The sequence below is a fragment of the Salmo salar genome, chromosome 05, assembly GCF_965601325.2.
Source record: "Salmo salar chromosome 05, fSalSal1, whole genome shotgun sequence".
NCBI lineage: Eukaryota > Metazoa > Chordata > Actinopteri > Salmoniformes > Salmonidae > Salmo > Salmo salar.
Genome location: NC_138295.1, coordinates 32634580 through 32651875, shown reverse-complemented (window position 1 = coordinate 32651875; position 17296 = coordinate 32634580). Strand labels below are relative to the sequence as shown.

General features: G+C 44.3%; 1 protein-coding gene across 3 annotated transcripts; it reads right to left on the bottom strand.

The window, feature by feature from the left end:
* Positions 1-7855: 7855 nt before the first annotated feature.
* Positions 7856-16743, bottom strand: LOC106604647 (uncharacterized). Of its 3 annotated transcripts, none has more exons than XM_014199498.3 (5): positions 16490-16743; positions 11774-12108; positions 10280-10488; positions 9587-9701; positions 7856-9407 (listed from the first exon to the last, which is right to left on the bottom strand). In XM_014199498.3, the coding sequence occupies exons 2-5, from the start codon at positions 12066-12068 to the stop codon at positions 8311-8313; spliced, it is 1716 nt and encodes a 571-aa protein (XP_014054973.3). In that variant the 5' UTR covers positions 12069-12108; positions 16490-16743; the 3' UTR covers positions 7856-8310. The 3 variants fall into 3 exon arrangements, with proteins under 3 accessions (XP_014054973.3, XP_014054975.3, XP_014054972.3); XM_014199500.3 differs by lacking the exon at positions 16490-16743 and adding an exon at positions 12631-12852 and having other exon boundaries at positions 7856-9404; XM_014199497.3 differs by lacking the exon at positions 16490-16743 and adding an exon at positions 12631-12846.
* Positions 16744-17296: the final 553 nt, after the last annotated feature.

Below are 17296 nucleotides of genomic sequence, written 5' to 3'. Positions count from 1 at the left end.
CTACTTCATAAAATTTCTAGGCGGCTAGTAGTATTACAGAAAAAATAAATAAATGTTATGAAGAGTAATCAGATGAATTGCAAAGTCCCTCTTTTCCATGCAAATGAACTGAATCCCCCCAAAAACATTTCCACTGCATTTCAGCCCTGCCACAAAAAGACCAGCTGACATCATGTCAGTGATTCTCTCGTTAACACAGGTGTGAGTGTTGACGAGGACAAGGCTGGAGATCACTCTGTCATGCTGATTGAGTTCAAATAACAGACTGGAAGCTTCAAAAGGAGGGTGGTGCTTGGAATCATTGTTCTTCCTCTGTCTACCATGGTTAACTGCAAGGGCTTCACAGGCAAGGATATTGCTGCCAGTAAGATTGCACCTAAATGAACCATTTATAGGATCATCAAGAACTTCAATGAGAGCGGTTCAATTGTTGTGAAGAAGGCTTCAGGGCGCTCAAGAAAGTCCAGCAAGAGCCAGGACCGTCTCCTAAAGTTGATTCAGCTGCGGGATCGGGGCTCCACCAGTACAGGGCTTGCAAAGGAATGGCAGCAGGCAGGTGTGAGTGCATCTGCACGCACAGTGAGGCGAAGACTTTTGGAGGATGGCCTGGTGTCAAGAAGGGCAGCAAAGAAGCCACTACTCTCCAGGAAAAACATCAGGGACAGACTGATATTCTGCAAAAGGTACAGGGATTGGACTGCTGAGGACTGGGGTAAAGTCGTTTTCTCTGATGAATCCCCTTTCCGATTGTTTGGGGCATCTGGAAAAAAGCTTGTCCGGAGAAGACAAGGTGAGCGCTTCCATCAGTCCTGTGTCATGCCAACAGTAAAGCAGCCTGAGACCATTCATGTGTGGGGTTCCTTCTCAGCCAAGGGAGTGGGCTCACTCACAATTTTGCCTAAGAACACAGCCATGAATAAAGAATGGTACCAACATATCCTCCGAGAGCAACTTCTCCCAACCACCCAGGAACAGTTTGGTGACGAACAATGCCTTTTCCAGCATGATGGAGCACCTTGCCATAAGGCAAAAGTGATAACTAAGTGGCTCGGGGAACAAAACATCGATATTTTGGGTCCATGGCCAAGAAACTCCCCAGACCTTAATCCCATTGAGAACTTGTGGTCAATCCTCAAGAAGTGGGTGGACAAACAAAAACTCACAAATTCTGACAAACTCCAAGCATTGATTATGTAAGAATGGGCTGCCATCAGTCAGATGTGGCCCAGAAGTTAATTGACAGCGTGCCAGGGTGGATTGCAGAGGTCTTGAAAAAGAAGGGTCAACACTGCAAACATTGACTCTTTGCATCAACTTCATGTAATTGTCAATAAAAGCCTTTGACACTTATGAAATGCTTGTAATTATACTTCAGTATTCCATAGTAACATCTGACAAAAATATCTAAAGACACTGAGGCAGCAGACTTTGTGAAAATTAATATTTGTGTCATTCTCAAAACTTTTGGCCATGACTGTACAGTTTGAGAATCTCACCCACCTTTGGCTTGAACAAGACATGATTAAAGCAAGCTGTGAAAGTCAGGGACACAACTTTCACTGTGATACCAAAAACAGCATCGGTTTGCTTTAGGACCATGCGTACGCCTCAGAGCGGTCGGGTAGACTGTTTGGAGGTTTCAGCTGGCGGACAAAGTCAAAGCTTCTGAAAGGCTGGCTGGCCGAACACGGGAGAGTTGAACAGAGGCAGCTGCTGTCAGTCTCTATGTGTTGCGCTCTTTCTCCAAGTTGTAAAAGCAAGCAGAGCAGAAAATGGCACCTCTTTAGTTGACTGATGTACGTAGCTCGCTGTTTAACTTAACTTGTTATGGATAGGGGGCAGTATTTTCACGGCCGGATAAAAAATGTACCCGATTTAATCTGATTATTACTCCTGCCCAGAAACTAGAATATGCATATAATTATTAGCTTTGGATAGAAAACACTCCAACGTTTCTAAAACTGTTTGAATGGTGTCTGTGAGTATAACAGAACTCATTTGGCAGGCCAAAACCTGAGAAGATTCCAAGCAGGAAGCGCCCTCTCTGACCATTTCTTGGCCTTCTTGATCATCTCTATCCAAAACAGGGGATCTCTGCTGTAACGTGACATTTTCTAACGCTCCCATAGGCTCTCAGAAGGCGCCAGAACGTTGAATGATGACTTTGCAGGCCATGGCTGAAAAACAGTAGCGCATTTGGATAGTGGTCGATCTGAGAACAACGAGACTGGCGCCCGCGTGCACGAGAAGAGTCCATTTTACTTTCTCTGTCTTTGAACGAAAACAACGACTCCCGGTCGGAATATTATCGCTTTTTTACGAGAAAAATCGCATAAAAATGTATTTTAAACAGCGTTTGACATGCTTCGAAGTACGGTAATGGAATATTTTGAAATTTTTTGTCACCGCCGGGCGCGTCACCCTTCGTTACCCTTCGGATAGTGTCTTGAACGCACAACAAAACGCCGCTATTTGGATATAACTATGGATTATTTGGAACCAAACCAACATTTGTTATTGAAGTAGAAGTCCTGGGAGTGCATTCTGACGAAGAACAGCAAAGGTAATCAAATGTTTCTTATAGTAAATCTGAGTTTGGTGAGTACCAAACTTGGAGGGTGTCAAAATAGCTAGCCATGATGGCCGGGCTATCTACTCAGAATATTGCAAAATGTGCTTTCACCGAAAAGCTATTTTAAAATCGGACACCGCGATTGCATAAAGGAGTTCTGTATCTATAATTCTTAAAATAATTATGTTTTTTATGAACGTTTATCGTTAGTAATTTAGTAAATTCACCGGAAGTGTTCGGTGGGAATGCTAGTTCTGAATGTCACATGCTAATGTAAAAAGCAGTTTTTTGATATAAATATGAACTTGATTGAACAAAACATGCATGTATTGTATAACATAATGTCCTAGGAGTGTCATCTGATGAAGATCATCAAAGGTTAGTGCTGCATTTAGCTGTGGTTTTGTTTTTTGTGACATTATATGCTAGCTTGAAAAATGTGTGTCTGATTATTTCTGGCTGGGTACTCTGCTGACATAATCTAATATTTTGCTTTCGCTGTAAAGCCTTTTTGAAATCGGACAGTGTGGTTAGATAAAGGAGAGTCTTGTCTTTAAAATGGTGTAAAATAGTCATATGTTTGAAAAATTGAAGTTTTCGGATTTTCGAGGACTTCGTATTTCGCGCCACGCCCATCATTGGATATTGGAGCAGGTGTTCCGCTAGCGGAATGTCTAGATGTAAGAATTAACAGAAAAAAAACTACACTAGTAGTGTAACTGACATGTAACGTTAACTAATGTTTTATCCCTTCTTGACTGAGGTGAATGAATTAGCTTGCTAGTTGCTGCAACAGCCAGTTCACCTATAGCCTGTAGCTAGCTATCTGTCAGATAGCGATATGAGGTTTATATTATTACGGCTGTTGTTTGTTTGTTGTTTTGTAGCCTTTTTGTGCCATTCAAACAGAAGTAAATTAGCTTAGTTAGCTTTCGCTTGTTGACGTACCATTAAAGAGAGAGAGCTGGCCAAAAGTATGTATTAATTTTCCCTCATTCACACTAGACCTGAATCAAATGATGAAACCAGTGGCCAAACGATTGAAGACTGATAATTCTGACTTTTGTTTGTGCAATGTGAGTTTTTATCAGTATAGCAATGTAATGTTATTAATTTGTCAGTTTCCTTAGCTAATTCCCTGCTTTTCACACTGACACAGTAATAAACAGCTCCACAGGCTTCACTGTCAGTACACAACACTATGAACATCATGTCTTAGCAGGATCAGATGGTGTCCCAGCAGGGTCAGACAGCCAGGGAAGACCAGTCTTTGGAGCTCAGGTGAATTTTTGCAGATACAACATGTTATTCTCTCTGTGCAGCAAACACAGGACAAGCCAGATGCTTCAAAGATTGAAACTATTTTAAGGCAGTCTGACAAACCTCCAAACTGTAACAAGGGTTGATAGAGGCTTTTCTCGATGACACAAAGCATGTAAAACAAAAATGTGAGGGAGTCCAGGTAGAAGCTATTGATGATGATGAATGAATACAGATATGTTTGAATGCCCGGTCATATTCATGTAACCTCAGACATAAATTACTGCAGTAATGTACTAAACTCTGAAAAAAAATAAACGTCCTCTCACTGTCAACTGCGTTTATTTTCAGCAAACTTAACATTTGTAAATATTTCTATGAACATAACAAGATTCAACAACTGAGACATAAACTGAACAAGTTCCACAGACATGTGACTAACAGAAATTGAATAATGTGTCCTTGAACAAAGTGGGGGTCAAAATCAAAAGTAATAGTCAGTATCTGGTGTGGCCACCAGCTGCATTAAGTACTGCAGTGCATCTCCTCCTCATGGACTGGACCAGATTTGCCAGTTCTTGCTGTGAGATGTTACCCCACTCTTCCACCAAGGCACCTGCAAGCTCCCGGACATTTCTGGAGGGAATGGCCCTAGCCCTCACCCTCCGATCCAACAGGTCCCAGACGTGCTCAATGGGATTGAGATCCGGGCTTTTTGCTGGCCATGGCAGAACACTGACATTCCTGTCTTTGAGGAAATCACGCACAGAACGAGCAGTATGGCTGGTGGCATTGTCATGCTGGAGGGTCATGTCAGGATGAGCCTGCAGGAAGGGTACCACATGAGGGAGGAGGATATCTTCCCTGTAACGCACAGCGTTGAGATTGCCTGCAATGACAACAAGCTCAGTCCGATGATGCTGTGACACACCGCCGCAGACCATGACGGACCCTGCACCTCCAAATCGATCCCGCTCCAGAGTACAGGCCTCGGTGTAACGCTCATTCCTTCGACGATAAACGTGAATCTGACCATCATCCCTGGTGAGATAAAACCGTGACTCGTCAGTGAAGAGCACCTGTTGCCAGTGCTGTCTGGTCCTGCGACGGTGGGTTTGTGCCCATAGGCGACGTTGTTGCCGGTGATGTCTGGTGAGGACCTGCCTTACAACAAGCCTACAAGCCCTCAGTCTAGCCTCTCTCAGCCTGTTGCGGACAGTCTGAGCACTGATGGAGGGATTGTGTGTTCCTGGTGGAACTCGGGCAGTTGTTGTTGCCATCTTGTACCTGTCCCGTAGGTGTGATGTTCAGATGTACCAATCCTGTGCAGGTGTTGTTACACGTGGTCTGCCACTGTGAGGACGATCAGCTGTCTGTCCTGTCTCCCTGTAGCGCTGTCTTAGGCGTCTCACAGTACGAACATTGCAATTTATTGCCCTGGCCACATCTGCATTCCTCATGCCTCCTTGCAGCATGGCTAAGGCACGTTCACGCAGATGAGCAGGGACCCTGGACATCCTTCTTTGGGTGTTTTTCAGTCAGTAGAAAGGCCTCTTTAGTGTCCTACGTTTTCATAACTGTGAGCTTAATTGCCTACCGTCTGTAAGCTGTTAGTGTCTTAACGACCGTTCCACAGGTGCATGTTCATTAATTGTTTATGGTTCATTGAACAAGCATGGGAAACAGTGTTTTAACCCTTTACAATGAAGATCTGTGAAGTTATTTGGATTTTGACGAATTATCTTTGAAAGACAGGGTCCTGAAAAGGGGACGTTTCTTTTTTGATGAGTTTATTTACCAGTGTAACTTAATAACATGCACTCAGAAATGTCATTCCTCTGCTGGAGGTGTAAAACACAAAAGGGGACATATTTGCATATGTTATGGTATTGTGAAGGCTGGCTGAATTCTGGCAGAGTATGTCTTTCAGTGTCAGATTGTTTTTGTTTACTTGTAAATATTGTTACTGGAGACTGTTATCAAACGAAACTGTGTAACCAAGCATCTAAGAAATGCATTGCCATTCATTCAAAGGTTGGTTGTCCTCCTACAATGTCACAATGGATGGCAGAAATGTAAAGTTATATATCACTAGATTTTCCGTATTATAAATTAAGTGTATACTGGGCAACTTTCATAAGGTCTGGATGCCTTATATGGAATAGAGTACGACAAAAGGAGTTTGTATTGGAAACATGCCCATGTCAGGGGAGATACCTATTTAGACCATTTTTAGCTGTGGGCTGCTCAGCCCTATCCCTGGGGGTCTACCGTCCTGTGGGTTGTCACTCTGGCCTTAGCATAACACACCCAAAACCAATAATTAATGTTTCACTAAGATCCTAAAGCTGAGTGGGGTGTGTTGGGTTGGGGTACTGCAGGGTGGTGGACCCCTAGCAGTACCCCAACCCATTGTCATACTTGACCCCTAGTACCCATTGTCATACTTGAGTAAAAGTATAGATACCTTAATAGAAAGTTACTCAAGTAAAAGTGAAAGTCAGCCAGTAAAATAGTACTTGAGTAAAAGTCTAAAAGTATTTGGTTTTAAATAAACTTAAGTATCAAAAGTACATGTAAATGCTAAAATATACTTAAGTATCAAAAGAAAAGTAAAAGTATAAATCATTTAAAATTCCAAATATTAAGCAAAGCAGAGGGCACCAATTTCTTGTTTTAAAAATGTACGGATAGCCAGGGGCACATTCCAACACTCTGACATTATTTACAAAAGATGAATTTCTGCTTAGTGAGTCCGCCAGCCCAGAGGCAGTAGGGATGACCAAGTGTTCTCTTGATAAGTGTGTGAATTTGACAATTTTCCTGTCCTGCTAAGCATTCAAAATGTAACAAGTATTTTTGGTTGTCAGGGAAAATGTATGGAGTAAAAAGTACAATATTGTCTTTAGGAATGTAGTGAAGTAAAAGTTGTCAAAAAGTACAGATACCCCAAGAAATGACTTAAGTAGTACTTTAAAGTACTTTTACTTAAGTACTTTACACCACTGACCCCTAGGGACAGGACGGGGCAACCCAGCTATTTTGAGTGCAAGTAAAGAGCTCTACAGTACTATTAGGCCTATGAGATGAATTATATGATGTCCTGTTTCTGTGTGTTAATGTACATGTGTAGTTGTGTTTTGTTGTTGTTTTCACTTTTGTTTCCAAACCTTTCCCTTAGGAATATATATTTTTGATTTTTTTAAGTGGGAAAAATGTTTTGGGAGAGAGTTGAGGTATTGACTAGACTGGTGGGGGTTGGGCGTGCAGGTGTCTCGTGCTGGCTGGTCTGAAATTTGATATCGAGGATGTCTTAATAAACACAATCAAAAGTCTTTGTACATGATTTAAGGAGTTGTTAGGCTTTTTTTGGGGGGGGGGGGGCTGCTTCCCTTACTCGGACCAGGTCGGGATCTGACCAGATCTATACGGAACGGTGTACTTGTCCTCAGGTCCATTCAGAATGGGTCTCTATATAAAAAAAATATAATTTATGCATATTGGATCCTGGTGGGAAAGCCCCAAGTCCATTGCGGAACGGTCCCAACTTTTTGGACTGGTAAAGACCTCGACCTCAATGGCAATGTCCGTGCTAAAACAGGTTATATCCATGATGAGTCCTCCATCTATCTCTATGACAACAGGCACAACTCTTTAAGTCTTTTATTTTGTGCCATGTGCGTTCACTTACATCAGTGCATTCATAAGAACCTAACCACAAGAAACTTCAAACTTCTATAAGCCTCACATAGCAATTACGTTTTTTTTGTGTACCAAAATCGACACTCATTGACCTCCATACAAAAATTCCTTACTTCTTGGGCAGATTTTTGGCAGAGCAAAACTTTTCGCGGCGCCTCTTCCTCTCTGGTAGAAGACACTTCGAAGTACTCAGAAATAGAAAACTGTGTCCGGAAATCCGACAACACCTTGTGTGAATGTTTGAGACATAACTAAACTACACAATTTTCTAGCTGAAAACAAACACTTAGCACTTGACAGTATATAAAAGGAGACCATTGGTCACTGAATAGTCAAATGTTTATTCCTGATGGATAATACTGAAAAACAAATAGTACAAAATACCAAATTGTTATTATCATTGATAGTCAAGATAAACAAGGTCATGATTGATGTTCAGTGAAAATACTCATGTCTTATAGTAAAAGATAGAATGTATTGAGAAACATAAATAAAAACACAGGTTTCTCTGTGCACAATTAGACAGTTCATTTCAACCAGTCTCTGGATGACCACCACTGTCTTTATTCCTCTTTTTTGGAGTAGGTAGAATGTGTCCCCAACAACTGATACAAGGTCAGAGCTTTACAGATTTATAATGGTCAACTTTGGGATTGAGGCTAGGGTAAAATAATCTTCTCTCTGATTAGGGAGCAACTTCTACCTTAGTCAGCTATTTCAATTTTCCCTCTCCAAAGAAATCATGGTAAATCTCAATTATCAAAACATATAAAATGTTATGAAAAGCACTCGTGGTTTTTTAACTGCTCTGGTTCGCTGAAGCTCTTTCCACACTGGGAGCACTGGTGAGCGCTGCCGGCCTTGTCTCTGTCTCCACTGTGGATCAGCTGGTGTCTTTTCAGGTACTCTACCCTGCTGAAGCGCTTCCCGCACGCCTCGCACCCGTACGGACGCTCGCCTGTGTGGATCCGCTGGTGCCTCTCCAGGTTGCCTAGGCGACTGAAGCTCCTCCCACACTGCTGGCAGCAGTGCTGCCTCTCTCCAGTGTGAACCACCTGGTGCCTCTCCAGCGAGCGAGAGTGGGTGAAGCCCTTCCCACAGAGCTCGCAGCGGTGGGGCCGTTCGGCCGCGCACACACACTCGTGGTTCTTCAGGGCCCAGGCATGGCTGAAGGCGTGGCCGCACGAGGCGCAGGGGAACAGGGTGTTCTCCGTCCCTCCTTCCTGTAGGTGGGCGTCCCCCAGGGGGCAAGGGTGCTCTTCCAGCTCAGCCTCGTTGGCGAAGCCCCCGCCGCACTGCATGCAGAAATGCATCAGGTCCCCTGTCTCCTCCTCACCACTGTCATCCACGCTACCCGGAGCAGACAGGTGATGTAGGCCCTCGTCTGAGCCTCCCTGCTCCCCCATCCCCTCACCGTCCCTCAGCCTCTTGGGCCAGCGTGGCTGCAGTTCCCCTCCAGCCCCCACAGGCAGTGACCCCTGTAATTCCTTCAGACGGGCACCATGAACCTGCAGGGCATCACCATAGTCCCTCTCGGAGGCTGTGGGACTCTCCAGCTCCCCCTCCTGTTCCAGCCCATCCAGACCAATGTACTTCTGGCCCAGGCTGAACTCACTGTCTGTCACTACTTCCGGGTCAGGGGTCCTGGTGCCATGGTTGGAGCCTGCTGTGGGGGGGATCTTCAGGGCTGCCTGCTCGCGCCCCCTCTCTGCCCTCAGGGCCGTCTCCAGCCCACTCAGGTCCACCACGCTCAGCGCCCCCTCTGACACCTCCGTTGGAGGGGATCCCACGTCCCACTCCTCCTCATCCCCCTCTTCAGGCCTCACGGCTGGGGGCCGCTTCAGGGCCACAGGGCTGAGCTCCATGTCTCCTACTGGGCCGAGAGAAGGAGAGTGAGAGTCTGTTAGAGGAGCAGTACTATGAGGGTGTATGCAAACACATTGTACTGCAGACACTTAAGACAACATCACTGTGTTCACATTGGGGTTATCACGATCCAGGAGGTGTGGTCATCGTGTTTTTTTGTTCTGAGCTTTCAGCTGGAGTCAGTACCTTCGCTGTGGGTTCTGGATCCATGGCAGTTCTGGTTGGGTGGGTCCATCTTCAGGGCTTCCTTGATCAGCCGCAGAGACGCAGGCTGGTAACCCCCATCCACCATGTCACCGGACTACAGACAGAGCAAAAATAACTACATTACCCACCAGTACAGCCCCATAGACTACACAATAATGCAATGCAGAGTGCACTACCACACACAGTATTTCTGTGCATGCAAAGTGCACTTTCACAAGTGCCACAAAGAACAAGGGTCCTGTTTTACACGGGGCATTTGCTTTAAAAGTTCAACGTTTAAACAGTTTGAGACACAATAAAGGTCATCTGTACATTGCATAGACGCATCTGCATGATCTCAGTCATGTAGAATACAAAACTGTGTCCGCGCCCAAAATGATATTCATGTATAGGGTCAACAACGCTCCGCACTTAACATTGACTGCCCTACTAAACAAGCGCTTGAACTACTTCTGCAGTCGAATATGAAATCAGTGGCTTTCCACCATCCACGCCATCTACCAGACCCCTGCTGCAGTGTGTCTCAGTGACTCAGAAAACAGCAGTTTAACAACATTCACAGTCGCACCACACAGATGATACACACTGTTATTTTTGTAAACTAGTCGTCTCTGACACACTGACGCTGTGTGTGCCACATTCAGACTCCTTAGCACTCCTCGTCTCCCTCACCTCCTCTTTGATGTCTGTCTCCTCCCCCTCTCCTGAAATACAGCCCTCCTCCAATAGTTCTCCTTCTTCCTCCTCCTCCTCCTCCCCAGGGACCTGGATGAGGTACATCTGACGTGCCTCCTTCCAGCCTCCCCCTGCTACTTCCCCGGCTGCTCCTCCTCCTTCCTCCCACACGCCTCCAAACGCAGGACCCAGCTTCTGCTTTCCTCCTGTGGAGGGGGAGAGAGGAAGAGAGGGGGAGGGAATGGATGGGGTGAGAGGAGGAGGAGGGGTTGAGCATGAAGGAGAGAGGGAGAGAGACAGAGGGGAGCAGTGATAGAAATGAAGGAGAGAGGAAGGAAAGCAGGGAGAGGAGGGATGGCAGGGAGTGGGAGAGAGGCGGAGGAGAGGGGGAGCAGAGGCAGAGAACATGAGGAAGGGGAGAGTGGGGGAAGGGAGAGAGCATGTTGAACGAGAGCAGGAGGAGGGACAGCATGAAGCGGGAGAAAGCATAAAGGAAACGAGGGAGAGGAGAGCAGTGACAGAAATGGAGGAGTTGGGGGAAGGGAGAGAGCATGATGAAGGAGAGGAGGCGGAGTACGGAGCAGAAGTGGGAGAGAGGAAGCGGCGGGAGTGAGTGTGAAGGAGAGCGGAGGGGGTGGGAGTGAAGAGGGAGGGAGAGCAGAGAGAAAAGTAGAGGAGGTGGGGGCAGGGAGGGGTGAGGGCATTATGAAGGAGAGCAGAGAGGGGGGAGAGAGAGCAGAGAGAGGAGTGGGGGAGGTGAGGGACAGAGCGAGAACATGAAGAGGAGGAGGTGGGGGAGGGAGAGTGGAGGAGTAGAGGAGAGGGAAGGAGATGAAGGGGAGCCGTGACAGAAATGGGAGAGTTGGGGGAAGGGAAGTAGCATGATGAAGGAGAGGAGGCGGAGTAGGGAGCGGAAGCGGAGGAGTGAGTGTGAAGGAGAGAGGAAGGGGTGGGAGTGAAGCGGGAGGGAGAGCGGAGAGAGAAGTAGAGGAGAGAGAGACAGGGAGAGAGGGGAGAAGGGGGAGGGGAGAAGGAGAGGGGCAGGGAGGAAAGAGGAGGGGGGCAGGAAGGAAAGAGGGGGGGGGCAGGGAGGAAAGAGGGGGGGGGGGGCAGGGAGGAAAGAGGGGGGGGGGGCAGGGAGGAAAGGGGGGGGGAGGTAAGAGGGGGGGGCAGGGAGGAAGGAAGAGAGCAGAGAGGCGAAGAACAGAGAGTACATGAAGGAGGAGATGGGGGAGGGAGAGTGGAGGAGTAGAAAGGAAAGGGAGGGAGAAGGCTCAGTTTCTGCCAGATGGCTTCCAACATAACAAGTACCTCTTCACACAAGCATTACAGGCTGATTTGATATGCAATTACATATCATTTCAACAATTCTAATATGAAGAATACCATTTTTTATATCAGTTTTATACATAGGGCAAGACAAATGTGTAAAAAATGACTATATGGTCCGTGATGCTTTTGTGGCTGTACTTACTAAATATGAACACTTACGGGGCACTTCAATTTTTCGCTTTTTCCGCCCACCGTCCTCCGACCCTATCAAACCAGCATTGCGGCGATTCTCTGCCCACCCCATCCCGTACTTGCGTTCATTTCTCAGTTTGTTCTCCGTCAGTCGGAGTCGGAGTTTCAGAGCCTCCATTTCATTCCTATTCAGAGATATTTCCACCAGATAGTCGTTCACCGTGTCCTGGAACAGTTTGGTGATCTCGCACACCGACGCTCGGATCAAACTGTCCATGACAGAGGTGAGGTGTGTCTGGAACGTCTCCACGGATTCCGCCATGGGTTCGCTGCCGTGACGATCACACGATGGATCTGGGGAACTGAACCAGGCAGATATTCAACTGTTACACATGAACAGCATTAGTTAACTATGTTGACTGAGTTTGTTAACAAATTCACATGATCAGTGACACATGCTACTGTTAGTAGTCAGCAGTATCATAGACCTAGTGGCCAACTAGTCTAATTTCTGAAAGACTACACTTTTTCTTGCTAACATTAGTAATTGAGTAGTATCCTAGATACCACCTCACTCATCCCAACCAATAGACCGTTGAGCAAACAGCCTAACTTCGTGTGGAAGGACAAGGAGCACACCCACCCACCACTCGAGGTTTAGTTAGCTAGCTACATTGCTGCCTAAACTAAAGCTTTAGCTAGATGATATCTGGCTAGTTAACTAAGGCGATTAACGTTACTATTGTAATAGTGAATACCACTAAATCAAACTGTAGCAATGCTAGTTAACGATCGTCGCGACGCTATCCTTCTTGAATACAACACAAGAACAGCTCAAGTGCTAACGTTAGCTAGTAACTAGCTAACATTAGCTAGCTACGCACCGTGAAGTCGCTGAAATCAGAATATTGAAGTATTCGATAACGAAACACTGTTTGTTCTACACGACAACCGAGAAGAATGCACACTGTAGATAAGCCAAGAGACGAAACGCCAAAGGAAGAAAAAAAAATAGATCCAACTTCATGTCCTCCCTTCGAAGCAGCGTTTTCCTTCTTGCCTCCTACACAGGGTTGCCAGTTCTCTAAAATAAAAGGCCAAAAACACTAATCGAAACCCACCCACTAAGCCTTAAAACTAGACCAATAAATACTGCATGAGAAGTTGCCGTATTTAGCCAATAAAACCTTTTTTTCCATAACGTTTTCGAGCAAATTAAGGAAGAATATCGACGTAAGAAGCAATATTCGGGTTTCCATGAAAATAAGACCTAATTATTGTGAGTTAACCTGACTAATAAAGGAATTTGAATATGCAAGAGAAAATATAATTCACCCTTATTAAACTTGTAAATAAATCAATTTTACGCATGTGTATAACTATAGATACATCCAACAGGAGGGTTTGAGGGATGAAAGTTGGACAGAGGATCTCAAAATCTCTGCGCAAGAAACACTTCAATGAACTTCAAAATAATGTTTGGCTATTTTCTTGCAATTGTTCTGTTATGTGCCAGATGTTAAGACTACAACCCATTTGCGTGATTGACTTGTCATTTCAATAGGCGAAGCCTAGGCCTACTGACTGAAATCTGGGTGTATGATTGTAATTTACCTTTGACATGGTTTGATTAGCTAGATGCAGGTAGCCTATTGCCCCTGAGCAGTGGGGATTTTGGCATGTAAATCTTAGTGGGGCAAACCCAAAAAGTCACAACAAAAACACAACACTAAACAAGACATTAATTGGACTATAACAGTGACAAACGGTGCCCACAAATTGTTAGGGCCTATATAAAGCTGTCCCAACACCTTACCACTGCTACACATGGCTATCAGCGGAGCCTTGTCTGGCAGAAACTGTTCTTTCAGCCTAATTTACTGCCTTTAAAAAAAACATAGCTGATATGGCTGACTTGCTTAAACAAATGGGGTTTCTACTGACAATTGAGATGTACAAACTATGGCATATTAGGGGATGACGAGCGGATAAGAGGCAATCCATAATTTCGATTAAGTAAAAATAATTTAAAGTACTAAAGCAGTTTTTTTGGGGTATCTGTACTTTACTATTTACTTTTACTTCACTACATTCCTGAAGAAAATAATGTACTTTTTACTCCATACATTTTCTCTGACACCCAAAAGCACTCAGGAAAGGAAAAGGGTCCAATTCACATACTTATCAAGAGAACATCCCTGGTCATCACTACTGCCTCTGATCTGGCGGACTCACTAAACACATTCTTTATTTGTAAATGATGTCTGAGTGTTGGTGTGTGCCCCTGGTTATCTGTAAAAAAAAAAAAGAACAAAAAAAAGAAAATGGTGCCATCTGGTTTGCTTAAATATGTAAGGAATTTTAAATGATTTTTGCTTTTGATACTTAAGTATATTTTAGCAATTCTATTTACTTTTGATACTAAAGTATATTTAAAACCACATACTTTTAGACTTTTACTCAAGTAGTATTTTACTGGGTGACTTTCACTTTTATTTGAGTCATTTTCTATTAAGGTATCTTTACTTCTACTCAAGTATGACAATTGGGTACTTTTTCCATTACTGGCTTTAGGCTACATGTGCACCACCAAGTTAGAACAGTAGGCTAAATTATGAAAAGGGACCAAATGATTAGGGTGAGGCACATGGTCTGGCCTTCTCTGGATTTTTGGTTCCTTTCAAGACAACTGGGAACTCTGAAAAAAACAAGGTAGAATCATGACATTAGTGGTTTTCAGGTCGGAGCTCTAGAAAGAGGCCCAAGTTCCAGACTTGGAATTCCACGTTGGATGACCATTCAAAATGTATTTTCCCAGTCTGAGCTCATTCCCCCCCCCCCTCCCCTCCCCCAAAGTTCCCAGTTGTCTTGAACTTACTGAAGTCTGAGATTTCCCAGTTCAGAGTTTCCAGTTGTTTTGAACGTGGCAGAAGTCATGCTGGATTAACAGCATGGCCAATGTTGAATGTTTATCCTTTTAAGCTTGGAAAAGAGACCCTTAAACCCAGTCTTGGTCCACACATCCACTCCACTGAAGAGCAGGCCAGTGGTTGCTTTGCAATCTTGCAGTTAGCCACTGATTCCTTCCAAACCACTCATTGTTGAATTTGCGATTTCCAACTTGTTGTTTAATGTTTGTCCAATGGCCCATGAGCACCGATACTTTTTATCTATAATTCCTCGCCATAATTTCTCTTCATATGACAAGGATTGAAAAGGATTTGCCAGTAGATTGTCGACTTGATTCATGATGATGACTGCTGGCTTGCTAGCTAAGATTTTGAAGTATGATGTTGACATGATCAGTCCAATCAAAGCTACTGTAGATATAATGTGATTTGAGAATTTTATCTGTGGCCAATGACCTTGAGCCTTTTTGGATGGGTACTTCTAATGTAACTTTATGGCAGCACCCAAGGGGCTTGGATTTGAGCTCTCCCCGTAGATTTTGCAGTGATGTAGTGTCCCCATGAGTGACAGTGCACTGAGCCAATCACAGCGCTACTGGAGAACATTACCAACCCCTACTCTCCGTATTTTCTGACGGCTGCCCCACAACTACAGAAAGCACTGAGCTAGGCTGAAACACCTGCATTTTGGAGTTCCCTTACTCAACAAAGCAAAAGAGAGACATATTCATATGTGGCTTTATTAACTAAATTATTATTTGTTTTTACATTGTTTGCAAACTGATATGTGACATCGATTAATCCCCAAATAACATGCAAAACAAGCAACAACAAAAAACTAAAAAGGTGGGGCTCAAAACATGACAGGTCGCCACTGTCCCTGATAGCCTACAGTAGCCAAGGCAAGATGTAAGATAAACAATTTAATATCTTGCTTAGTTCAAATTGACAGACTCATTTATTTAGCATGAATAGCAAGGTGATTTCTAAGTGCTTCTGTTGCCCAATAACCTACTGGAGTAGGTAGGTTATTGAGGATAGGGTCGCCATTTTAATTACTGAATTATGTATGAATAATATGGATATGAACTGAATAGGCCTATGCTTGTCAATAACAGCCAGTGATTTGTTTTACCTGTAGCCTAATCTGACTGATTTACCTTCAATCTAATGCATCATAGTTAATCAGCAATTGCGACAGATCTGGGACCATGATCACAATTTAACTTCCAATTTCATTAACTAAACATGTCCATTAACAATTGCATAATAACACAAGGGTACAAAAAAAACTGAAGGTATAGGCTATTTTTAAATCCGTTTGCCAGCTCCAGGTAGGTTACACAAGTGGCACAACTTGATTTGCAATGACTTCAGTGATATCATTTCAACATATTTATTGTATCAAATGGTGGGCTACAGTAGCCTACACAGGCATATAAATGAATAGACTACTTGATGACCACAAGATGCAAATGTACCATTCGCCACATTCTATTTCAGTTTCATTGTGGACTTTCCCCTATTTCAGAAGCACGCTCGGGAGTTACATAACTTATATTTAAAATGTTCACTCGTGCAGCGCTCGACACGCAAGAACTGAGCATGCGTAAAACTATTCACTTGATATGGTTTTCCATAAACAAGTCGACATTAGAATGCAGTTTAAACCACCTATGAGCGGATTTATCTAATGCGCTCTAGAGCGCCTAAAGTCGTTTTCCTGTGCATTGTCGCCTAATTTATTGATGCGCATCAGTTCTAGCGCGTTAATATGTTTTATAAAAAAGGGTTAGAAATATGTGTCTCCATAATGACAATCTAAATAGCCTACCTACAACTGGTAAAACGTTGTCATGACGTGCGCGCGTGCTTCTCCGTCTCCTCCTTCACGTGATTCAGCTGCAGCTCTCAGTCTCAACACATATACCTCCCTCGGGCTCTCCCACTCCCCACCACTCACTCATCAACAGGCTGCATCTCTACCTAATAGTCAGCAGCAGCAGGTCACAGTGTAATATATATTTTTAAGAAAAATGCAATGGCGGCCGCATGCAATATATAAATGTAGCCCACAAACCCGCAACCCTCGACCAATACATTTTCAACCGCGACATTGTTTTCAAATGGGCCAAATTCCCGAGAAAACCACAGATATGGCAACCCTGCTCCTTATTCTACTTCGGTCGCGATTTTCGGCAGTTGACATCCAACGTTATTGGTACATTACCGCCACCTACTGTGCTGGAGTGTGGGACTGCTTCTTCGTCGTCGTCTTCTTCTGTGGGGTTTTCAGCGGTTAGCATCCAGCGTTATGGTGTATTGTCTCCTCCTACAGTACTGGAGTGTGGGCCAGAAACAGGGAGAAACTAAATCCTACCTGCCAGCCCCGTTTCTCTTAAGAAAGATAACAACATATTTGAGACTGTATCTACTGTTCTACTCAGTATACTCTTTAAAATAATTTCCTGTATCCCCTTCTCACTTATACTGGATCTCAGCCTCTCTATTTCCCTCTCATACTGCCCACACAGTATCGGTACATTCTCCACTATCTCTGTTTCCTGGCAGTAATCACACTTTCCTGTTGGATGCTTTCCTACCACATTTAAATTCTTATTCAACCGGCTGTGTCCCACCC